The 26,678-nt window shown below is 36.9% G+C and overlaps 2 protein-coding genes across 4 annotated transcripts in view; one reads left to right on the forward strand and one right to left on the reverse strand.

Annotated features, from left to right (window-relative positions):
* Positions 1-22,200, reverse strand: part of EIF2A (eukaryotic translation initiation factor 2A) — a 36,383-nt gene extending 14,183 nt beyond the window's left edge. Inside the window, exons 1-9 of one of the 3 annotated variants that reach the window (XM_019661313.1) lie at positions 22,048-22,150; positions 13,148-13,217; positions 7,704-7,806; positions 5,305-5,395; positions 4,122-4,221; positions 3,689-3,771; positions 872-945; positions 586-730; positions 275-391 (exon numbers count right to left, since the gene is read on the reverse strand). In XM_019661313.1, coding sequence (XP_019516858.1) covers positions 275-391; positions 586-730; positions 872-945; positions 3,689-3,771; positions 4,122-4,221; positions 5,305-5,395; positions 7,704-7,806; positions 13,148-13,217; positions 22,048-22,099 — 835 coding nt within the window. In that variant the 5' untranslated portion in view covers positions 22,100-22,150. Of the gene's footprint in view, positions 1-274; positions 392-585; positions 731-871; positions 946-3,688; positions 3,772-4,121; positions 4,222-5,304; positions 5,424-7,703; positions 7,807-13,147; positions 13,218-22,047 lie in introns of all 3 variants that reach the window. The other 2 variants (XM_019661314.1, XM_019661315.1) reach the window with 2 other exon arrangements.
* Positions 22,201-22,355: 155 nt separating this feature from the next.
* On the forward strand, positions 22,356-26,390 carry SERP1 (stress associated endoplasmic reticulum protein 1). The gene is made up of 3 exons (XM_019661316.1): positions 22,356-22,855; positions 23,122-23,197; positions 24,409-26,390. The coding sequence occupies exons 1-3, from the start codon at positions 22,772-22,774 to the stop codon at positions 24,447-24,449; spliced, it is 201 nt and encodes a 66-aa protein (XP_019516861.1). The 5' UTR covers positions 22,356-22,771; the 3' UTR covers positions 24,450-26,390.
* Positions 26,391-26,678: the final 288 nt, after the last annotated feature.

The raw sequence follows: 26,678 nt of genomic DNA on the forward strand, positions 1-26,678 counted from the left end.
ATGAGCTTACTGTACTAATAAATAAGTCCCAGAAGAACTACCACAATGAACACTTCACTCAGCAAGCTCTCTAATTAAGTGCTAACATAACTAAATTCTATCAAAATAAGGTTTGTTTGGAGATGATTTTAAGTTTCTTAAGAGAAATTAATTTTATCTTAAAGGTTATAAAATACATGAGTTTTAGCACTTAATCAAGAACTTAGGTTACATCACCTTTATGGCACAGTATTTACTATAATTTTTATCAAAGGAAGACTGCTGAAATACTCACGTAATTGCACTACGGCACTCTCTCCGTTGGTTGCAATGTAGTGCAGCGTTTGTTCCCCATAGTAGGAAGCTCCTGTCTTGTCAACTTCCGTGCTAGCTATTACCAACACAGCAGTAGCTTTAACAGTACAAACTTTAATTAGATTTAAAACACAAATTAACCTAATGGTGATAAAAAAATTTAAAAACGTAACAGAGCCATGAAAATTTTCATTACATAAGCACTGATACTTCTTTTTCTATACACACAGGAATACAAGTCTAAATCAATACTTGATAAACAAAATGAGAGATAAAATATATTTATCATACCTTTTTTGTTCCATAGCATTGTAACCTTATCTGCCTTAAAGAAACTTTTATTGGCTAAAGCTGCATGAGGTCCATCAAAGTTGGGGTACTGATATAATCTAACAAATGAAGGTGCACCCTTACTTCCTGGAACATAGACAGCCACCTAAGATACACAGATGTAAATCATTATTTAATCTTTTGAAGCATTTAAACTAAGATGGACATTTTTTTTACAGTCACTAAAGACTAAAAAAGATTTAATCTCATAATATTGTACCTGAACAAACAAAAACATAGCAATTACCTTGTATGGTTGGGGCCCAGGTGATAACACAAAATCATTGATTTTTTGCAAATGCAATTTATTTGCAATTGTATCTAAAAAAAAATAAATGGTGTTAGATTGATGAAAGAAATTAACAGTGCTATGTTAAATTCTGAACGAATTATAAAAGGTTAATGTAACTGTACACTAATACTGCTCATTGTAGCCTCATGTAGGTGAGAAAGAGTAACACACTAGAAAAAGCATGGGGGGGAAGCAAGACAGACCTACACTTTAATTCCTACTCAGTCACTTCCTTGCTGTGTGACCCTGGGCAAGTAATGGGATTATATGCCTAACTCCCAGTGATTGAATTTTTTTTTTTTTTTTTTTAGCTGAGCCATCCTGCCACCTGTTGGCAGCTCAGCTTGGGCCGGGAATCAAAGTGGCAACCCTGTTGCTCAGAGCTCACACTCTTGAGTGAGCTCTTAACCAACTGAGCCACTAGGCTGGCGCCAGCAACTGAATTTTAAGAGCACAGTGCCAGGCACATAATAGGTATTCAATAAATGTCAGTTCTCTTCAACCCCTGAAATAAAGTAGTTTTAGAGCCCATTAAATGGGAAAGATGACTCTAGCCTGCTACTATAGAATGTGGAAATGGAAATTCTGTAACTAATTGCAAGATAATGATGATCAAAACAAGAGTAACAATGGCTGGTATTTATTGAGTGCTAACTCTGTGCCAGCAGTCAGAACCCATGTTATAAACAATACTGCTCCCTTAGTTACTGGGATCAAGAGCCATTTCTCTTTCTTTGTTTAAAGTCATAAATCAATAGCTGTTCAAAAGTAGCATACCAAATGGCCAAAATGGCAGTCTCCCTTCTTTTGGTATGCTCACAAAGAGGCAAGTAAGATAAGCAAGCAAGCCAACCTAAAAATCAATGGGGGCAGAAATGAGTCTCAAATCCAGGAAAATGAAGTGTACGGCTATAATGACTGTGTTAATAATGTTTAAAATCAGCCTGTATGCCATCTTTGGTACATGTGATCAGTTATCAATTCCTATTCTACTTTAATATACTCAAAAGTGTACAGTCATTAATGCGCTAAGGGCAAAAGGAACTGCAAAACTTTTTCTTTAAATTATGTTCAGTAATCATATTATTGGTATTACTGTTGGTATTATCATTCTAAGAACACCATGTGGTTAAAGTGGAATGAAGCAAATGAATAATTATGTGAGTGTGATATTCAACTATCACCCTGGTATCCCAGAGAACCAGGTTTCTGGTGTTGGCAAAAGGCAATACAGATATAAGATAAAAAACAAACAAACAAAAAAAGGGCCTAGAAACAATGATCAATACAGTAGCAATAAGAACCCCCCACACCCAGACTGTGGTCTCTAAATACCATTTCGCACTAAAAGGAGCCAGAGTATCTTGAAGAATTGGCTGATTCTAGGTGTACAGCGGGAAATATACAAGATAATCCTAGGACACCTTAGCTTACCATATAGTAAAGAAGTCATTAAAGACTAATTGTCCAAGGATGGGATAATGTGAGCAGCAATAATAACAATTGCAATGGACTGAAACACAACATATATGTTTAAATCTATAGTTCATAATAATGGAGGTATAGGGAAACTAATTGGTTGCAATGAAGATTGTTAGAGAAAGAACTCATTATATTAAAAGTGATAAAGGGAAAGAATATTTATCCTGCCTTTCCTGTGTAAATGGCACCACTAGGTAACCAAATAGTAGATGAGGGAATTTCTCTTTGTAGAAGTAGTCCAGCTAATAAATAAGAGGGGAGGAAGGTAATCAGAATATTGCCAATTTGCAACCACTCATAAACTAATAATCTAGGCATTGAACATTAATGTCAGCTATAATAATTCTACAAAATTAAAGACAGTAAGACAGTATGTGCTTCTTGATAAAAGAACTGAATACTAGCTCATGATGCAGTCTTGCCCTCATATTCCCAAAAAAGAACCTGAAGCTGACCAACTCTAGATCCAAATTAGCTACTGACAGGGGACAGATGAACATTTTAAATTATAGGATGGGATACTATAGCAAAATTCAATCTATGAGAAAATGTATCGGATAAGTAACCTTGTTTAACTAATTAATAACCTTGTTTAACTAATTAATAAACTACAAGGGTTCCTCCAAAGATGGAGAGGGAACCTATAGCTTAAAAAAAACTTAAAAGATATATCAATCAATTGCAATGTGAGGAACTTGTTTTGGATCCCGAGTTTTAAAAAAATTATAATATTTGCAACTATTAGAAATTTATACACTGGACAGGTAATTTAAATCTGTGATAGTGGTCTTCTGTCTAAATTAAAAAAATTAAAGAGTCCTAACCTTCAGAGATACCAAAATATTTACAGGTAAAATTACACGATCTTTAGAATTTGTTATAGCAGAGTAAGAGAAATGGAAGATAGATAGATGGATGAGGTAGGATTGGGAATGGGTGGATGGTTATTGGGGCTAGATGTCTACTTTTGTGTTTGAAATTCTACACAATAAAACATTAAAAAATTTGTATCATAGAATTTCAATAGCAAATAAATTCAGAAAGAGATATTCAAATATCTTAATAGAAATTATGAGATAATAAAGTTATGAAAGAAAATCTGTTATAAAATTTCACTAGCATTTAGACTGACAAGTTATTCAAATGAATTAATAACAATTATTTATATATTAATATACAGCAATGTATTAATATTAACAGTATTTTGGAGAACTCTACGATGCAGTAAGGCAATAAAAGCTATATACATTTATAGTAAATAATAAAATTAATTCATAAATCTTTCCATACTGAAATTGTTGTTTTCAAAGAAGTGAACTTCATTATTAACATTTCGGGCACAAATAATTTCATCATCTGACCAGGATGGACACCTACATTGAAACGAAAGAATATAAAAACACATGTAGACAGATTGTAACATTACGTTATCACGAAAAGTTTGTGATATTGTTTACTACTTAAGGAAAAATACTTATAATATGATGTTATTTACTAACAGTTTTAGTTACCATATGTAATAGAAAAATAGTGTTCTTTTTCAGGCAAATACTAAACAAAAGAAAGATCAACTGTTTATTACATTCCTACATACAAAATCCTCAAAGATCTAGATTTTGGTCTGACAAGTTACATTCTAAACCAATACCAAAGAAATAAATATTATACAACGAAGATACTTAAAGTATTTTGTAAATAATTAATACTTAAAGCATTTATTTACCAATTTTGCACTTTTTTCTGGATGAAAGACTTTAAACATGTTCCAGTTTTCACATCATAAAGTTTTAGGTTGGGAGTCCCAGCTGTGCCATCTTTAGAAGCTACAATAAAAACAATTTTTTGTTGTTGCAATAATTGTCTCCTAACACTAGTAAAAAAATTTTCATTCTTTGAAAAAATTTGAACAAGATTATAAAGATCATGTATGAGTGTTGCTTTAAATCAACTTTCCCCACTAGCTTTACTTATGGATTTAATTATCCATTCCTAAAGCATGACAATATGGCAGCTATCTGAGCAAAAGTTCAGCATTTCTAAAATGAGTTAATTACTACAGATTTTAAGAATACTTAAGAGATTTCTTGTTTATCAAGTTAGACATGGTTTGCTGTTAAATGGATTAATTTGTCTTACTATGAAAGCTTTTATGTACAAGAAACACACACACACACACACACACACACACACACACACACACACACACACACACACAGTTATATAAAACCACCCAAGATTCTCAACTGATTTTCAATTTTCCTTTTATTTACTTGGAAAAATAAGATTATTAGAGTCCATGCCTACTAGAAGAACAAACCCAGGTTTATAACCCAATGAGGAACAATGATCATATATTTATGCAATAATATCCATACATAACTTGAAAATGTTTCTTAAAATAAACCCTTATGCCAATTCCCAATATTTTATTACTCATCTATGAAGCATAGCTACATAAAATGTTCATATAACATATTATTATATCTCTAAATGGGCTAGAAAATGACACACCATTTCCGATTCTTTGTCATACTATACACATTTTTTAGCTGTTGTGTCTATTGTACTTCCTCTTTCATTTATGATGATTTAAAAGGTTTTTATTTTAAAAGTTATATTCTTCTTAATATTTAGATCTTCTCTATTCAGTGGTTATTTACTTTCTAAATTTTCCCTTGGCTTTTTCTTTTCCTCCATCTCATGATGGATCTTTTCACTTATTATACTTGGAAATTATTTAAAGTCCATTGTATTTGGGGAATACAAGATTTATTGTTGGTTAAAAATATTCACATACTATTTACTACCATATAGGTTAATTACTTTTTTATAAGGTTGTAAACTCTTTTCTCCCACTGAATTGAATTGATCCTGTATGAATATTTTCATAATTGGAAAATACTTACTAGTGTAAGGCTGCCACGTTGCCAGGACAGTGTTTTTTGGCGAGAACTCAAGGCAAACTGCCTTTGGGAGGTCGAAGGAGTGCAGCAGTCCCTTGTTAGTGACATTGAAAATATTTACTCTGGTTTCAAAAGAAATTACTTCAGCAACGGAATACTGTTTCACAATAGCCAGCACTACCCAAGACAGTCATACCCCTTTTCAAATATAGATCACTCTAAAGTGTTCATTTTTCATGTAAATCAATTTTCGGTGAGTTCTAGAAAATATCCAATAAACACCTTAATGAAAAAAAAGTGTACATTTTACCCAAAGGCCCCTATATAAGGCTGGGGTTGAGAAATAATATCGAATTAGTAGAAAGACACAATAGATAATTCTACCTTCAGCTGAAAAGGAAAAAACTGGCTTTTAGGTGAACAGAGCCAACTAACCTATCAAGAGGCTGAGGCACAGCAAACCAGAGAAAAGAGATGCTAAAACAAAAGTATATTTTAAAGTTTGGGTAAATGAAAGCTGTAGTAGCTGAGGAAGTCAGCAAAGAGACTTTTGATGTATGTTAAAATCTCAGAAGCAGTCTCCAAAAGATGGAACTGTAAGAATCATTGTGGTACGATAATAACAAAAATTACAATTACATAATAAAAGCAGTTTCTATTCTTTTGGATGCTTTCTATGTACCGTGTTCTGTTCTAACCACTTTACGTACATTTTCTCATTTAATCCTCACAACCGTCTTATAAGATAGGCATTATCATCTTCATTTTGTAAGTGGTGAAACTGATGCATAGAAAAATTAAATGATTTGATGATTTACCCAAGATCATATTATGGATAAATGCTAGAGCCATACTTTAAAACCAGCTTGGCCTGACTTGCTTGCTCTTATGTAATCTTTGGGGTTAAAAAAAAAAAAAGATACTCCATCTTATTTCAAACATTGATTAAAGTTACTTTGTTCTACTAAAATTTGAGGACACTGAGTTAGTATAAGCAGAAATTGATAATAAACCATTACTGCATACTGTTTCAACACACACACACATGAGATTTTTTATAACTTACTATAAATTATACCTTTTAGAATTATATGAAGCTTCCTTTTTTGTTGTTGATAACTTTTAAAAGTTATTGTTAGTTTAACAAAGGGTACTTACTTATTTTAATTAAAAAAACTCCCCACATATTTAAGGAAAAATCAGTTATAGTTTCTGGCTTAGTTAACCATGAACTCAGCAAGGACCAGTCAATACACTACATCTGTTTCTCTTGCCCCAGGAACATTATATATCATTGTGGTCACAGCACTTTAAGGAAATAAATGTTAGAACCAGGTATAGAAAATATCTATTAAAAACATAGATACAACATATGGGGACATATTAAAAGGATTCAGAGTTGAATCCAATAGAAAGCCAAGTAGGGATATAAATAAAGTATATACAAAATAGTAATTGCCAAGGTAAAAGCAGACTTACTCAAGAAACTCAAAAAGATACCTCAAAAAGATAATAGACAATGAAAAGAAGTATGGTATGTCCCACTAGACAGTAAATTTCTATTAACTCATTACTTAAATAGTATAAACTAAAATATGGATTTAAAAAAATGAAACCCAAATACCCACAATAGTTTACACCACCCCCCCCTGAAAAAAAATTAAAAAAAATTTCAGTATATTCTTTCTTTTAGACTGAGATTAAGACTGTCAACATGGATAAGCCCCAATACGATTACATACTTAAAATAACAACAAAAATAACTTTAAACCAAGCAACAAATACTTGGGCATTTTCCTGGGTCTGTGAACTGAAATGTTATAGGGACTATGGAAAAATTAACAAGGACTGGTTTTCTTGGTGAAATTATGAATATTTAATCAAAATACTTATTTTTTTGCAAGACCAATTTTGTAATCTGATTATTTTATGTAACATACACTATAGTAAACATACTTTTTAATAACTTACAAATACTTAGATGATACTTTTATACACAATAAAACTAATAATAACTGCAGATAACTGCTATTAGTTTAACAGCAAAGATATAAAATATCTAAATCTAAGGTATACAAGCAAAGAATTATTCTCTAAGTGTTAGTGCAGAACTTAAGTAACTCTAACCAATAACTTGGAACACTATTTAAAACAACCTCTCAGCTTCTTCAGGATTAAATTAATGCCCTTTTTCATATATTTTTAATTTGAAGTAACTAGATAAGTCCAACAAGTCATGGCACATAAATAGAAACTAACAACTAACAACTATTCTATGGAAGTTATTATGTTGGAGATAATACCTAACTGCATCATGACATTAAAAGATGAACTTTATTAATAAGACCCAAATACATGATATTCAAATAATGACAGTTATGCTTTATGTTCATGACACATACATAAAATGTTATATAAACGGACACTAACTTTTCTCCGTTGCCCCAGGCAAACACGGTCCCGTCCTTACTAAAGGTATAGACATTGCAATTTTTCCCAGATTCCCTGAAAAGGACACACAAAAAAGTTTAAATTAATAAGCGTTACTACTTCTCTAAAAATCCACAATTTTACTACAATTTAATGACTAAGAACTTAACGTAAACTTTAGAAAATAATTCAAAATGTTTTTCAGTCTACCAAAATACCTTCTCTCTCTTTTTTTTTTTAAAGATTTTTATTGGGGAATTCGGGGGGATGGAAACAGTGCTGGGGAATTGGGGGAAGGGGAACAGACAAGTTGCTGTCGTTTGTTCTTCAGTCTAGTTGTGGAGGATGTTGCTTCACTGGCCCAAGTTGGCACCATCATTGTGCTCTTCCCGGGCGAGGAAGATCAGTTGCTGGCTTCTGGACGGCCACTCACTGCGGCTGCTGGCCGCTCATGCTGGCTGCTGGCTACATACGGTAGTCCATGGCAACTCACTGCCACAGGGGCTGCAGCCTACGCTGTAGCCGGCAACCCACAGCAGCCCAGCTCCAGGTAGAGCTGTTGTTCAGCATCTTAGCTGTGGAGGGCAGTGTCACTGGCCCTCATATGTGGGATCCGATCAGCGGCACTCTGGCATCCCAAGCCAGTTCTTAACCATCGAGCCACTCGGCTGGCCCAATACCTTCTCTCTTAAAATGTAGTGTCAGTCAGCAACCACCGTAAAGTAAGCTGGAAATTGACTTCATACCAACAGATCAATTTTAAGAAAGACAAACAGCCCTTCTGGCTGAATATCTAGTTTGTATGATAACCCAAAAATGCAGGTGAATGTGCAAGTTACCAGCCATCAATCAGCCTGGGTACTGAAGGGGCTGAAGGATTTCAAAATGGATACTTTGTGAAGAATGACCCAAACCACCTGCATAGCAAAACAATGGTGGCTAGAACATCCTCGAATGACCAAGAAATGCCCCCGGATCTGAAGGGCAAATACTTTCCATCAATTTCTAGAGACAGAATGTATCACAAGAGGATCTTCGCATTAAATAAAATCAGATGCAGGATTCTGTATAAAAACAGACGTGAAAATCGGACTTCTTGGGCAATATTCTATCAAATGATCAAAACTCTAAGTACTGTTTCTCTCAATTGGAGGTGACTAATAAAGACCCAAACAGAAATGTGCATGTGTGTACATGTAGGTGTCCATATGTGTGGTTACAACATTAGATCAGAACTTCATGGCTAATAAATATTTGAATTATTAAATAAGTGTTTGAGAACTGACCAGTACACACCTCTTAGACTAGATACTATCTTTGCATTAATTCATCTGAAGATGACATTTGTGTTTCCACAATCACACAATAATGGCAGCTTATACTCAGTTCGTGGTTACTGAAATATTTTTCTTTTTCATAATAAACAGCCATGAGCAAGATGTCCTCCATCCTATACTTGTGCAACTCATTTTTTAATCTGAAGGCAGAACTGTACAATTATCATATTAAATTCCACCCAGGTTTTGGCTCGTTATTCCAGCTTACTGAGATCTATTTACAACTTGATTTTCTCTTTTAAAACATTAGTCATTTCCCTTGAAAAAAAAAAACAAATAAAAAAACCAAGACAACAGCTATTCCTTACAGATTTATGGAATGTATACATTATAAAACATCATCCTAAGCTATCATCTAAATAAATTATAAGATTGCTGAATGAGCTTGGAACAAGATCCTGTGGCTCACCAATAGTCCTTGTCTCAAACTAAAATCAACTCATTAATCTGCGGATTTCACAGCTCTTAACCAATGACAACTCTGTCATTATCATCATCCAACCAAAAGACATTATCATTTCTCAGATACTTTGTTAAATCATGTTCATAGTTCTATTCTGATGTGTCTGGAAATTCTACTCAGAAAGGAAATAGATAAGCTTAAAACAATTTGTTCTTAACAAGCTCATTTTGACTCTAATAGTCACCTCCTTATCTCAATGATTACAAATGGTCCTTTTAATAACTCATTCTAGAATTGTGTTTAAGATTGAATGCAAGCTTACTAGACTATCATATCCAGAATTTAATTATTTTCTTACACTTGGCAATTGGGAAGTTTTGTCTATTTCCTTGTGGTACAATCTTTTAAACAAAAAATTTCAAATATAGACAAAAATAGAGAACAAGTACCTACCCATGAATCTATCACCAAGCTTAGATAATTATTAACTCATGGCCAATTTTGTTTAATCTACTCCCTACTTCTAATATTTAATGCCAGAATATTTTTTTTTCGGATAGATTTCTTTATTAGTAAATAACCTAATTTGCCAATGCCAGAATATTTTAAAGCAGAACCAGATCTCGTATCATTTTACTCTGTACTTCAGTAGGCATCTCTAACTGACGAGGACATTTTAAGAAAACAGTCACCACCATTCCACTTCACCTCGTAAAATTAACAATAAGTCCTTACTATCTTTTAATACCCAGTACTTGGATATCTGGGTGTTTTAAAGCTCTCTGGGTCATTCTAATGTGCAGCCAAATAAGAGAACCTTAATCTCAAAGCTTGATTAGAACCAGTTTTTTGGTGTTTTTTTTAATCTTCATAGACAGTAAGCACCGTGTAGCTCCTACTGCAAGTCCCCAGGAGACACAGAATGAATGTCTCCTTGTTCTACTCTTAGCGATGCTTAGATTGCACTGGACTCATTATATGCCTCCTCAGATCTCCCTGGCTCTCCCTGTCCCAGGCATCAGCTATTCAATGAAGAGGCCTGGCTACCTCATCTCCCACCACTGTTGTCTCAGACCCTCCAGGAGTGAGGACCACATTTCAGCATGGCTTCCATTATGCCTACCATAGTAGCAAGAGGCTCTGGCATTCAGATTCAACCCGAAGAGACCAAGAGAAGCTGCGGCTATAGATAAATTTCTTACCCTTCCTCTCCACTACAGATTGTTTAGAGGCACAGTGGTTCCATATAGCCTTTCTGAGACATTCTGCATGACCAAGCAACCTGGAACCTGGCTGTATTCCAGGAGTCTATGGGTACCTCAGTGCATCTCATGTTATATTTGTTTTCACTTCTTTGCCTCATTCCCTTTTTCTTTTTTTAAGTTGAGACATCCTGCCACCTGTTGGCAGCTCAGTGGCAGCTCAGCTTGGGCCGGGAATTGAACCGCTGTTGCTCAGAGCTCGCACTCTTGAGCGAGCTCTTAACCAACTGAGCCACTTGGCTGGCCCCGTTTTCCTTGTCTTACTGCCTTGGGATTGCATGCATCAATGAAGTGCAGCACAAAAGCTTTGAAACACATTCTTGTTTTCTAGAGCAGTACTTTTCAAACATTAATGTACATACAAATCACCTGAGTATCTGGTTAAGGTACATATTCTGATTCTGGGTAGGGGCTGAGATGCTACATTCTGCACTGGTTCAAGGTGATACCAATATGGCTAGTCACAGGCCCACCCTCCCGTAACAAGGTTCTAGAGAACTTAGTCTAATAAAAAATTGGTCTGGGGCCGGCCGAGTGGCTCAGTTGGTTAAGAGCTCGCTCAAGAGTGCGAGCTCTGAGCAACAGCGGTTCAATTCCCGGCCCAAGCTGAGCTGCTGCTAAGCTGCCAACAGGTGGCAGGATGGCTCAACTTAAAAAAAAAAGAAAAATTGGTCAATAGATTCAGGTGACGTCAGCCTGATTATAAAGTTCCCCACCAACAGTTCATCTCCCAGTGTCAGCTTCTTTTGATGATCATTTGCCTTGGTCAGTGCTTCTCAAATTGGGGTCCCCAGACTTGTAACATTAGCATTACCCGGAAATTTGTTAAAAATTCCAATTCTTGGGTCCACCCCGGATTTCATGAATCAGAAAATCTGGGGAGAGAACAGCAACCTGTGTTTTAACAAGCTTTTTAGATGATTCTAAATGCATGCTAAAGTTTGAGAACCACTAATAGGTGATTTCTTGAGGATCATAAAATAAGGATTATCTAATTACATTAATCCTTCTGTATTTGTTAACTGGAATTCTATAAAAAAGTTTTCCTCACCAATAATTTGGTTACTCTGAAAAAGTTTGTACGGGAAAGGCAAGATAAATATTAATTCCTCTTTATTGATCAATATTCAAAGAAATGACCAAGGACCACACATCAACCTTTAATACTGACCAATAAGATTTAGAAGAAGGGGGATTTTGGGAGGAAATGTTTATACATGTGACATATCTCAATCCTTTTAGTCATAATTATTCTTAATTCTCAAACTTTCCCAATAGGTTGGTGTGAACCCTTCAAGTTGACTCCTGTGGCCCCTTAACAAAGCTCCATTAGTCTTATATAGCTTGCTTGTTTTCTGCCACCACGTGTCTGTCTCTAGCTCAACTTGTACAGTTTCTGTCCTAGACCTAGAGTCAGCCACTTCTCTAAGAAACTGGTTCCTGTTAGTGAAGAATGGTGTTCAGAGATCACAATCTGTGAGGCAGGGGTATTCATTCACTACTGTTAGGTTATCACTGCTTCTAGACCTTTTCAGTGGATAGAACTAGGAAATACAAATGATTTTATGAAAACAAAACCCAAAAAAAACCCCACCAAAAACAAAAACGTGAGTTCATATTGATATATGTAATCTATCCCTTCACTGTTATGCTGAAAATCTTGGTTCCTAATGACATTAATATAATTATTTGTTTTATCCTAAAATAGATTTTAAAACGACAGTATCAAAATAACAAAATTATTGAGTGCATTTAAGAATTTTGCAGGTAATCTTATGGTTATGCCTTCAACTTAATATAAAGCTAGGTTCATGTGTTTCCATTTTTCATTTTAATTTTGTTTTAAAATTTAAAATAACATGGTCAAAAGTCAAAACTATATATACACCAACATTCATTCATAGACATGTCCCCTGCATTCTGTAACTCTCTCTCCCCCTACAGATAATCACTTTGATTAGTTTTTGGTTTACCCATTCATTGTTTCTTTTTGGGAAAAATATATTTATATCTGTTTTAGCTTTATATTTTATACATTTTCTCCCATATTTCCTTTCTTTCTTGTACCTTTTTCACTTTGTGATTTCATGAAAATTAGAGGCAGTGGTTTGGCTATCAATATTTGCAAGTTTATCTTTTCCTAAGATAAAAATTCTTCCAAGCTAGAGGCTTGAACTCAACTATACTATTGTCTATATTTTTTCTTCTAAACATGCTTATTTAAGCTATTATTTTCAAATCTAAAGCTTATTTTTTTTGATAGAGAACACGCATTCTTTTCATCTTCTGTTAATATTACACAATATGTCCCTAGAAACTAGCTGATCTTTTTCTTTCTTGTTCTATAACAACAACAATAATTTAGAATGTATTATAGAGTTCCCTCTAATATCACTCAACAAAATAAACCATACCTTGGAAACACTGTGCTTTCTGTAAAATGTGGTGGTCCATTCACCATGTACAGTCCTTCTGATCCTCGGACTAAAGAAATAAAATGGAAAGAAAAAGCCATGACTTTGTTAATATTCAGTTTTATATATGTCTTTTAAAAAGGCAGACTTTTATTCCTATCTGGCTGTGGAACCTTGGCTGCATCACTAAATCTGTGCCCTAATCTGTAAATGGAAATATTAGAACACAGGGTGGCAGTGTGCTTCATATAAAATAACAACATGAAAATGTAGTATGTATTCAAAGTTATTAAAAAATGCAGGGTATTATTAATATATTTATAATTTCTCAAACTAAGAGAGCAAGTGAGATTAGACACCTTCATTTACAAGGCCCCCAATGACAGTAATACCCCAAAATACTAAGTATGAACAAAATTCAAGATTAAATAAGCAAAAACATCTATTGAACTAAATTATACTTTTAAAATTTTTTATTTCTTAAATTAAATTTATTGGGGTGACAATGGTTAGTACAGTTACATAGGTTTCAAGTGTACAATTCTGTAATGCATCATCTATATATCACATTGTGTGCTCACCACGCAGAGTATACTTTTGAAAATGGCTGAATTAGAAGCTTCTAAGGCTGAATGAACTAAATTCATCTAGTCAACAGCTGTTTATTTGGGGAAAAACTGCCTCCCAGATCTTACGTTGCGTAATGGAGCTACAAGGGGAGGAAAATCTGCCTTGTCAAATAATCAAATAATAAGTCAAATAAATGGAATTCTATAACTATAGATAACTATATCTACAAAGAAAGATATATGGGGCTAATAGAGTGAATAATAGAGTTTTGATCTAAAAATGGAAGGTTATGGAATGTGTCCTTGAATAAGTCATTTGTGTGTTGAGATCTGAATGATGAATAGCAATTACCAAGCAAAGAGAACAGTAACAAGTGCAAAAACGCCAAGGCAAGAGAGATGAGAGAGCATCACAAGAAAGGAAAGAGCCCTGTGTGCCTGGCAGGAGCTGGAGCTGGAGAAGAAACCGGCTCAGGCCAAGCAGACTCTCATGGCCTAAGTCAGGCAATATCAGTCTGTAGCCTAAGAATGGTGGGAAACCAAAAAGGTTTTAAGCAGATTTCTAAAACCAGATTTGCATTTTGAAAAGGTCAATCTGATACACTGTAGACAATGAACTGAAAGCAAGTAAGAGTGGATGTGAAGAGACTATTCAAGATGGTTCTGCAGCAGTCCCCCAGGAGAGATGGAGGAAACCTGGATTCAGGTGGGGTGTGGAAATAGAAAGTGGAGAAGGAATGTTCAATATTTAGGAGATAAAACCGACAGGACTTGGTGATAGGTTACTAGTTTATCAGCTAGAATTCTTGCTAGTAGCAATAATATAAAAGCTGAAAAGAAGAAAAATTGTACAGAAGTCCATGGCCAAAATTACAGCTGCTTCCTTTTCTGCCAGCTATTCACAAATCTTCCATTCTTCACTTGGTTACTGGGAAAACAGCAAAGTTGGTAGACAGGGGCCACTCTTGGCTCCAACTCTGATCCATATTTTCTTTCCCTTCTCCAGGGACTGTTCTCAGAATACTAATATTCTACCTGAGAATTAACTCCCTCAGTTTTCAGATATTGAAAGTAATATAATTTACAATCTCAAACTAAATATTTTAAAATTAGAACGAAAATAAAAGAACCACTGATGAACAAGATAAAAATCTGTCCCCTTAGAAAGCTTCCATTCTACTTGAGAGATGGAAGACAAGTAAACACATAATTGAATGATGAGTTTCTTGTTAGACATCCACAAATATACAACTGGATACCATAATTCCTTATATGCAGAGCACTAGACTGAGCTGCCAAACTGTTGAGGTAGTTTGCCCTTGAACAGAATGGAGCCTAGCAAAGTATTCTGCATATATCAAAATCTAAATTCCTTACACCACAGCTAACAAGGCTCTCTCTATACAATCTGGCTCCTGCATAGCTCCATGTGATAGGCATTGAGTTTTTTTTTAAAGATTTTTATTGGGGAATTGGGGGATGGGAACAGCGCTGGGGAATTGGGGAAGGGGAACAGACAAGTTGCTGTCCTTTTATTCTTCAGTCTAATTGTGGAGGACTTTGCTTCACTGGCCCAAGTTGGTACCATCATTGTGCTCTTTCCGGGCGAGACACATCAGTCGCCGGCTTCTGGACGGCCGCTCACAGCGGCTGCTGGCCACTCACGCTGGTTGCTTCCTACACACAGTAGCCCATGGCAACCCACTGCAGCAGGGGCCACAGCCTACACCATTGCAGGCAACTCACGGCAGCCCAGCTCCAGGTTGAGCTGTTGTTCAGCATCTTAGCTGTAGAGGGCAGTGTCACTGGCCCTCATATGTGGGATCCGAACCGGGGCCCTCTGGCATCCCAAGCCAGCTCTTAACCATCGCGCCACTCGGCCGGCCCTGAAGTTAATTCTTTAGCATCAAAATTCTCAATTGCTTCTCAGCCTTTTGACTATTCTCTAGTACAGGCAAAACAGTACTATTTTTCATCACCAAATAAATCATCTGTATGATATGATTTAGAAGAGGTCATTCTTTTCTTAATACTGTAATTTGTTTTAACAAACATTTATTTGAGGGAGTATTAAAAAATGAATTTCCCAAACTAGGCAGTTCAACTACCGGATTTCACTTTATTCCAAGGTCACACAAAATTCTGCCAGCTTAATGGGCTGGCCGAGTGGCATGTTAGTTAGGAGTTGGCTTGGGATGCCAGCTCTGATCAGCAGGGCCCCGGTTTGGATCCCACCTATGAGGGCCAGTGATGCTGCGCCCTCTACAGCTAAGATGAACAACAACTCGACCTGGAACTGGGCTGCTGTGAGTTGCTGGCAACAGTGTAGGCTGCAGTGGGGCTGGCCGGCAGCGGGTGTGAGCTTTCGGTGAGCTGCCGTCGAAAGGCCAGCGAGCGACTGCCTCACCCGGGAACAGCGCAATGATAATGCCAACATGGGCCACTGAAGCGGTGTCCTCCACAATTAGACTGAAGAACAAAAGGACAGCAACTTGTCTGCTCCCCTTCCCCAATTCTGTTCCCCTCCCCCAATTCCCCAATAAAATCTTTAAAAAAAAAAAAAAGAGGTTCCTCCCACAAGCTACAGTGGCAACTGAACACACTAAGAGCTCTCTTTCAGAATTCACATACAAGCCCAGGAAAATAAAATGGTGCATTGTGAGTGTAGTCCCAATGAAGCTGCAGTGTAATTAGAAAATGTGCCCTATGACGATACAATCAAACCATGTTCTATTGCCGTAACTGCTGGCCCTTGAACATATGCTTGAGGTAACTAGCAAAAAAGAAAAGGAGAAAAGCTTTCCCCAACTCATCTCAGCTTCTTGTGTTCTCATGACACTTGTTACTAGTGACCTTGGTCCTCTACACTTGTTGATTTTGCCATTATCACCGACCACAATGCTTACTTGGGGAAAATTCGGTTTCTGTACGGAACACTACAGTGGCAGCCATGCCTCAGAACCATGAAGATAAGATTTCTGGCCACAGCAGTGAGAACTTTCAGAGTATTCAGGACAATCAGTACAACGATTTCCTTTTCTAAAATTTGTTTCATACCTACATCCCAAACTAAAATAGGTGAAAGACCCCAAAGGAGTTGCTAGACTGATGCTTGTGTATCCCACCCCTCAAATTCATATGTAGAAACTTAATTCCCAAGGTGATGGTATTTAGAGGTAGGGCCTCAAGGGCAGAACCCTCATAAATGGGATTAGTGCCCTTATAAGAGAGACTCTAGGGAAGCTCCCTTGCCCCTTATGTCATGTGAGGACAAAGAGGAAGACAGCTGTCTATGAAAAAAAAGTGGGTGCTTACTAGACACTGAATCTACCAGTGCCTTGATTTTGGACTTCCCAGCCTCTACAACTGTGAGAAATAAATTTCTGTTGTTTATAAGCCACCCAGCCTGTGGTATTTTGTTATAGGAACCCGAATGGACTAAGACAGAGGTGGGAGTAGGGAGGGAAATCCCACAACCCACACTTTTCATGTAGATTATCAACCCAAAATCTTAGAAGGCAACAACACTTTACAGAAAATCAGTGTGAAAAGTGTCATGTCTTTCCCGCTTGAGTAGCATTCGGTCTCATGTGGTTTTCAATTTCTGGTTTTAGTATGTTTCTGGAGAAGCAAAAATCTTGATTCAAACTAACAACTGCTTTTCAACATGCACATGTTCACATTCTAAATAAAGAACACTTTAAAAACAAAAACACAAAGGTTACATATTCTGAATCCATTTATATAAAATTCTTGAAATGACATTTTATCATTATGGAGGACTGATTAGTGGTTGCCAAGGGTTAGAATTGGAAGGAGGGTAACATATGAGTATAATTGGAAGGAGGTAGTATAAAAGGTTAGTATCTTCTTTGTGGTGATGGAGCAGTTCTATGCTCTGATAGTAGTGATTACATAAATCTACTCATGTGATACCTTTTCTTAGTAACATACACATACACACACGAAATCCAAATAAGGACTCTAATTTAGCACCATATTTTGCCGTGTCTAATGTGCACCCATGTTTTGGGTCCAAACTTTCAGGGAAAAAAATTTTTCGTTTTAATTTTTTAATTCAAATTTTTATTTGTTTACATTTAGGTACTTGTTTTTTGTATTATAAAGAAATTTTAGCATTTATTTTTTTAACATATTATGGTACAAGAAATTTTATGTAACAAATGATTACAAAACATAAGAACAGATACAAGGCACAAGAAATTTTATGTACTGGTAACAAATTTACGATATTTATGCATCACAGAAGGCCAAGGACTCTGTCATTACAAGTTTGTCATTAGTTCAACAAAACCGATTATCGTATTCCAGGGTATTATTTTGCATACGGATACTGTTATCAATTTCTAGAGTTACATTTTTAACTCATAAATATAAATAAAAGAATTAAAAACATTTATATAGATACGGAGTTAGTACTACCCATGTATAATGCACATCCTTGTTTTTCTCTCACAAGTTTGGGCAAAAAAGTGAGCATTACACACAGCAAAATACAGTAACTACTACTCTACCAGTGTTGATTTCTTGGTTTTAATAATGTACCATGGTTATATATCATGTGGGAAAGCTAGGTAAAGGGTACAAGAAGCTCTCTATAGTTTTTGCAACTTTTATAGTCTTATATAAAAATTAAGGACCTTTAAAAAGCCGATCATTTTGTGTAATGCTTTGTTCACAATGTGGCAAGAAATTAAACCAAATAGAAGTTTTTCAATATTTCTCAGGAATGGAAATACTGGACAAAAGTGTTAAATGAAAATCAAAAGTTGAGTAGAACAAGAATTTTGTACAAAGGTAAAAACATCCCATGAGACTAAAGTACACATCAAAGCTACTTTAAAGACTGATACTGTTGGTTTCTAGTAAATTAGACAACCTTTGTATACGATGTTTTACAATAGATATGCCTATTTTAGGGGAATTATCAATTGAATTTATCGTAAAAATCATTTAAGTCATTATAGTATTGTTCATACATATAAACTATTTAGAACAAATTTTTTACTTCATACCGCCCTTCATAGAAGCATAACTATATAAAGATCTGCAAGACATTTTGGAACCAATAAAGATACTTTACTGGATTTAATAAGTTGGAGCAACTTTTTATACAAATTTTAATAAATGGATATATAAAATTTATTAGAAGAAACACAAAATGAGGTTCATAACAGAATACAAACTGTATTACAAGTTAAAAGCAAAAATAAATATGGACTCAAAACAAACTCTTTCAATAACAAACAATTTTTTCTACATAGGACTTTGTAATGAGGAATTCATTTTAATTAGAAGTGACTGAATGTGAAACAGTGAATAGAATGTGGAGCTAGCTTAATACAATGTATTGTGGGGTGATACTATTCCTTGATTTTAACGATTTCCCTTTTTAATCAAAGGGGATCTGGTAAATATGTTCTATTAGAAAGAAAAATCTAGAATGCACAGCTCTTTTCATTAAAGCAACAAATAAATGCCAGAATTTCACACAGAATAACTGTTTAAAAACAGTAATTACATTATATATTGTGTGTGTGTGTGTATATATATATATAATATCTTTTTAAAACTTAGGCTTTCCACATACTCACATACAATTTATTACTCTAGGCCTGAAATTATGAGTTAATATGAGAAAACTACTGGGCTTCAGCAAACAAGGGTCCTATGCCAGGGATATATATGGTGATCATTATGATACTCTTTCCAAACTTTACATCCACTGAAATTCATATCAATTTAGGAAAATGGCTCAACTTTGAATAAATTATCTCAATGGTTTCAACTAGGCAATCTGATTACACAATATGGGTTTCATGTAAGGCCATTCTTGTGTTACATGCCCAGCATTCAGCATGCCCTCTCTTTTTAGGGGACTCTGATTTTCCTTTGGGAACTATTCAATGGTGCGAATATACTTTGGTCCTGGTGATGTGATTAAAATTTGACTGATTCAAAGGTGAGCTAGAGGGCCGGGTGAGTGGCTCAGTTGGTTAAGAGCTCGCTCAAAGGTTTGAGCTCTGAGCAACAGCGGTTCGAGTCCGGCCCGAGCTGAGCTGCCACTGAGCTGCCAACAGGTGGCAGGACGGCTCAGCTAAAAAAAACAAAACAAAAACAAAGAACGAGTAGCAATTCTCAAAGATGAGCTAGAGCCAAGCCAAGCCAAGCCAATGACAGCCAGACTTGAGACTGGCAAAAATGTGCTCTTTCCTTTGGGGTTGCAGAACTGGTTGAATGTAAACATGGAGCTCCCATGCAGAACGTTAGTTTGAGAATGAATTTAATCAAGAGAAAAGCAAGAGCCTAGGGAGGAAGAAAAGCAGATATTTGGAGTCATGTGAATACCTGGATGCAGCAATACAGAAGCTTTACTGTTACATGAATCTTCCTACAAAAATCCCCTTTTCACCTGCTTTTTTTGTTAATTCCAACTAAAAGTCCTGACTAATAAAATTTACTGGATGATCTCCAAATCATGCACAACTCCAAAATTCCATGAGTCTAAGTTTAAAAAAGATTCTGGAAGTAAAATAATCTATTGTTAACTAAAATATCTATACTAAGAATGCTTAAAAGATGAATCAGTATGTTCCAGTGGTGGGAAAATGAAGGACCATGAAGTGGGATGACTGGTGTAATTCTGACTCTGCCAATTTGCCATGTGAATCTGACCACTTACTCTCTCTGGGCACCTATGAATATGAGAATATCATAGGATATTCACAGAATATCAGGAGTTCACAGTCTAGCAGGGGAGAAAAGCACCTAAATAACTAGATAATTTTCCTATGTGATAAGTGAGAAAAAAAATTCAAATAACTTATGAGGTACAAAAATAGCCTGGAAAGAAAAATATCTGGGAAGAGTGAGGAAAGGATTTATGAAGCAATGAAGCCTGAAGTTAATTTTAAAAGATTAAAAGAAGTTAGCCAAGTAAAGAGAAACAGGATAGTCCTAGACTAAAGAAATACGTTGCTCAAGAGTTTTATAAGCAGTTCAATAGAGGAGCACAAAATAGAAGGGAGTGACAAGGAAATGAATGTCAAGAGCTATTCAAAGGTTATAAAGGGTTACACAGCCACTGTACAGATTTTAAAAGGGAAGAAAATTTATTAGATTTTAGAAGTACTATTTTTTTATTAAAATTCAAATAAGCATTTAGTATTCCAAAATTGTAAATAACATACAAGCGATCTTTACAAAGCTAGAGAAAAAGGTTCACTTAATTATATGATTATGCCTTTTAAACAGTATCTGCCTGGCATATTATCTAACAAATTATAGTCAGTATTTGATAAAATGTATGATGAATAAACTGTGGTAGCCAGACTGAATATGAGTGGGCATGGTGCTTAATAACAAAGATCTTAAAATGTGGAATGACAAAAAGTGCAAAAGCTAAAAGGGTCCTTTCAAGTCTCAGGGGAAAATAACCCCGTTCCTCAAATGTAAACAATCTTTTTCTTAATGACTTCTTTTTTCCCTCTATGTGTAATTAACAGTGACTTAATCAAAGCCTTTTCCCTCCCAACTCTCCCCTCCTTACTTGATATATATGAGACCCCCAGCCATTACCCTAGTACTGAGTCTTCCCTGACATTGTTTAAGATTATCATCTTCTCTAACATTATAAACTCTGACTCAGTTTCAAAATCTCAGGAATCCTCTAATGTTCTAATTCTAAAACGCTCATAACCATTTCAACATCAAACGTTGCCAGATTATCTCAATAATGTTCACTGCTACCACCCCAAGACCACACTTTCTTCATTTGAAAACTACACTGCCACAGCTCTACTCTCTATTCAGTCCTACAAATTTCATTAAAGCAAGGGGTACAGAATTTGGTATTACTTAAATGCAGGTGTTTTTGTGTGTGTGTGGTCATTCTATTGTGTGGTCATTCTAATGTTTATATTTTTTCCTTATCACACAGCTAAACAACTTTACACCGTCAACAAGGTCTATCAATACATAAGGGTTCATGCAACACTAGTATTGCAAACCCAGAGTAACAAATTCAACTAACATTTTTTGTTCTTATCTCCCTTCCTTATTTCTAGAGAGCTTGAAGCAGCAGGGAAGAATGACGGACGGCAAAAGGGAGGGGAAATGCAGGCTCCCAGGCGCGGGGTCTCACTTCCGATTGCCACGCTACACCAAGAAACCCAAAAGGCCCTCCGGCTCTTCCGCAATCAACAAGCAAAGGCCGATCAGACTCCAAGGCTTCTCTGGTAGCCCCCAAAGGCAAAGATACAAAAAAGAAACTGCTCTGAAGAAACAGTCCCTGGCTCGTTCAGAACTCACCTGTCAGGAGCGGCGTGGACGGCGCCATGTTGTCCCGGAAAAAGAAATCCATGCACTCGGGTCAGAGTTCACAAGGGCCAAACCCGGCCCCTACACGTATCCTCAGGCGTGAAGACGGCGACTTGGTATTTCCGGAGTCACCAGCCTCGGGGACAATTCACTTCCGGTTGGAGAGCGCAGCAGTCAGGGAGCCCCAGAGCGCACGCGCAGCTCTGGGGGGGCCACGCTTAATAGACCTTGGGAGGGTTGGGCTAGGTCCCATGAGCCCGCCTTCGCCCTCCCGCTCTCTCTTCTTTAGCAGGCGGAGCCCGCACTTCCGCGGGGTGGAGTCTGCCCAGTGCTGACGTTGGCAGCCGAACCCGAAGTAGATCGAGGCGAAGGGCTGCACGGTCCGCTTGTTGGCGTTGCATTTCCATCCTCTTTCACTCCACGCTCCCAGCGGCGGCGGCGGTGTGAGGAGTATCGCGGCGGCCTGGTCTCCTCCTGCGCGCCCGCCTCACTCGGCCGGTCAGGCCGGCGTCCTCAGTCAGTCGGCGGCCCGCGCCCTGCTAGCGTTCAGCCCCCGCGCTCGCCGCGCCCAGGCCCAGCGGCTGGAGCTAGCGCCCTGCCTGAGAACCTCCTCGCTCCGGCGGCACGGGCACCGGGAGCGGAGCGTCGCAGCGGCCCGAGGAGCAGCGAGCGAGCGAATCCAAGGGGTGGCTGGGCAGGTGGTAGCGTCGCGAAGATGGTCGCCAAGCAGCGGATCCGTATGGCCAACGAGAAGCACAGCAAGAACATCACCCAGCGCGGCAACGTCGCCAAAACCTCGGTAAGGAAAGAGCGGACCCTCCTCTATTCTGCAGCCGGGGCTGAGGCCCGAGCCCTATGGCCGCGTCGAGTTCTCCTCCCCAGACCCGCCGACTCTGGGGGCCAGAGGCCGCGAGCTGGACGCTTAAGTTGGGGGGCTCTGGGAAGTGGGTGCCGGAGCTGGGTGGCTCGGGAACAGAGAGGAGACTTGGCCCCGAGTGCAGGCTGTGGGAGCCCTGGTTCGGAGGGGTTTTTTGCTTTTGAAACGGTGGATTTTCCTTTTTGCAGAGAAATGCTCCCGAAGAGAAGGCGTCTGTAGGACCCTGGTTATTGGCTCTCTTCATTTTTGTTGTTTGTGGTTCTGGTAAGTGTTTTGGGGGCTACCGTCGAGTAGGGTGTTGGATGACGGGTTTGGGATGACGTGGTGACCCATCAGTGGTGAATCTTAACCGCGTAGTTCTCAGCCCACCTGCCGGGAGCACCACATAATTCTATTCATCTGAACCAATTTGCTTGTCCCACATATGCACAGAGGGTGGTGCTCCAGAAACTTCTCCCAGTTTGATTTGTGCTCACAGGAGATCAGAAAAGGAGGCCAGGTCCTTAGTAATTATCAAGTTGGAAGAAATTTAAACCAAAACAAACAAACAAAAAAACCAAAAACACCTCACGGGAAAGAGATAGACTGTTTTGCACCCCATTATCAATTCCTTTGCAACAAAGAGGCTTCTGAACATCTTGTGCATATGGATGTTCGAGCTTAACATGTCTCAGAATCTAATGTCTTATGTCAAAACTGGGTATATTTTACAAAGTAAAGCTAGTGCAAAGAATTGATTCACTATAGAGGAAACGTACCTGATTGGCAATTTAATATGTGACAGATGTTTTTTAGATGAATAAAAGAAATGTTTGACATATGGTAGGAAAAATTAGTTATCAGGGCAGCCTGCTGTTAGAGTAATAGACTCTTGCCTCTGCAAATGGATTACCGAATGCCTTTCCTCTTTTATTATATAAGCTGTTGATATTGAAGTGTAATACATATTTCTGTTTTCCACTTTCTGACCTTCCAGTTATTGAGGTTTCTCATAAACATTTCACTTTGCCTGTCCCTAAACGTACCAGTTGGAGGCTTTCCTGATAAATGGCCAAGAGCCAGGTAGTTTATATAACCTAAAGATTACTGAATTTCAGCTTTGTGAGAATGAGGAAACATGCACATATTGTAGGCCAGTCTTTCAAAGGACATTTAATATTTAGTGATAAACCTAAATAATTCTGTGCTTGAAAAACCTGTTTTGCTTTGGTACTGTAAGTTCTTTCTAAAATGATTGCTTATTTTCAAACTCTCAGACATACAGACATAAAACTCAGAGAAGCTGAGATTTAAAAAACAACTTACGAACATTTACTTGTTTTATTAAGGTAATTCTTATTACAATGAAGTTACATAGCATTTGCAAGTAATAGTTTAAGGGTGCTCTTAGACTTGAACTACCTTAATAAATATCTATCACTTGCCAGACCTATTTTATTCAAAGCATGTTTTAATATTTGCTCTTTCTCTTACAGCAATTTTCCAGATTATTCAAAGTATCAGGATGGGCATGTGAAGTGACTGACCTTAAGATGTTTTCATTCTCCTGTGAATTTTAACTTGAACTCATTCCTGATGTTTGATACCCTGGTTAAAAACAATTCAGTAATGCATCCTGCCTCTGAATGACTTTTCATATCATCCTTCATGTGTCATTCCAAGGTTTCTTCACGAGTCATTCCAAGTTTTCTAATCCATACCACAGTGCCTTGCAAAAGCACCACATGAATAAAGCAATAAAATTTGATTCTTAAGCTACAGTAGTGGACCCTACTTATTCAGTCATTTAAGAGTTTTTTCAATGTGGTTATTAAAACAGTATACCGTTATAGATAATTAGATTAAGTCTGTGTAGGCAGGGTCTAGATTTTGTTAACCCTAATGTGTAAATGCAATTAGCTTAATTTAAAATTCAAAATCTTACGGTTTTTATATAGCTAGGCACTTTATTACAATATCTTGAATTGAAAGCACACTCCCATATAGGGTCATGTAACTGTCCTGTAATAAGGTGCTTATAAATGGAACAACTACATGTTAGCCTAGTTTTCCCAGTCTTTAGCACCTAAAAAAATGTTTAAAGCTTCTAAATGCTTAGTGTAAAGGGAGACGCTTATAGCCACAGTGTCTATTTTAACAATATTATTTCTGTTATATTACCTTGGATTTTGCATGAGTGAATATACTAACCTAATATGCCATAAGAAGACAACTTGTGTGAGCATTTTGTAACTTAGTCACTTCAGTTTCACTGAAAGCTATCGTGGTGGAGTAAATTCAGGGAAGGTTTGTTTATGTCACCATTGATTTCACCAGAATTACATTAATATATCAAAGGGGTCTACTATACTAGACAACATTTTAGGGAAAAATACTACTAAAAATGGATGCCTCATCAGGACATATTGTTGCATCCAGTGTGCCATAAGACATCTTAGCATGTTAGCAGCACTTTTAATACCAAAAAAGGCACATCGACTTAAAAAGTTATACTTAGTTTGGAAATGCTTTTTCTAGATTTATGATTAAAACTCTGTTAGGGTTCTAGATACATCAATCTAAAGTGTCACCTGGAATTAAATGGATTTACTGATAAGGATCAGTCTTTAGTCTTCCCTTTGTTATATGATTTTATAGGTTATGGTTGATCAGACTTTCTTTTTACTAATGGTAAGTGTGAGTGAGAAGGCAGATTTTGGGTTTTCTGGTACTGTTGAAAATTGCAAGTATTGGCTATTTTGAAATATTGAATCTTAACTTGATGAAAAAAGCCTGAGAGGTGTCTATGTATTAATGAATTGGAAAGAAAGCTGCTTGTTTGCTTTGTTAATTGCCTCAGGATATTTCTTTTAAAATAAGCTGTTTTAAGAGGAACAGAAGGGAAATCTGCTACCTACTCTATACACAGTGTGAACCTCAGAGCTTCTGATACCCCAAAGCATGGGGGACAGGGAGGGAGAGGAGTGGTTTAGGACACTTAGGAATCCGACTACTTTAGAATAGGAAAGAATCAGCCAACCTCGGCCCCGCAGGTTATCTTCAGTATTACCTGCCTTCCTCACCCAGAAAGTCAACCCCTGCACTCGTTTCCTTCTTTGAAACAAGCGTGTGGTTAACTAATTCTATTTTATTGTAACTTTAAAAATGAAAGTTATTGTTCAAAATTCATAGCAGGTGCCTTATTCTTTGCTTTGAGTCGAACCATTCCATATTAGTTTCCCTTGGCTCTAAGATGTTGAGTTATTTTTAATGTACAATGTCTATTAATTTGACTGTTAAGTTGCCATAGCCAACAATCGTTTTACCTATGTAAAGTTGCATTCCCTTTGTATTTCATGTGTAATTTTCCAATTGAGAGCATTTTATATTAAGGATGGTGGATTATGCATGTTTGGGTCAATGAAAACTATGTCTTAATTGATTTATCCTTTAAAAATAAAGTTCCCTGAATATTTGATGCCTTCTAAAAGAAAGTTATTTTACAGGGTCCTTATCTGAGTGTACCTTTTCCAGTTAATAGAAAATGATTTTAAAGAATGCCTAGTATTATGATGTACTTGAGATAAAATAAATAGTACCCAGACGCACAGGTGTAAGGTTTATAACGGAATAGGTAGCAAGAAAAATATATAAAGCACAATGAATTAAATACTTCCCCGCCTAGGATTTACCCTCATTTCGTTGTTATCTGAGTCTGGTTCCAGAAAGCAGCACAGTTCTTTTGATCTCCCTTTCCCAATTGGAT

This window comes from Hipposideros armiger, unplaced genomic scaffold (assembly GCF_001890085.2).
Source record: "Hipposideros armiger isolate ML-2016 unplaced genomic scaffold, ASM189008v1 scaffold_344, whole genome shotgun sequence".
Taxonomy (NCBI): Eukaryota; Metazoa; Chordata; class Mammalia; order Chiroptera; family Hipposideridae; genus Hipposideros; species Hipposideros armiger.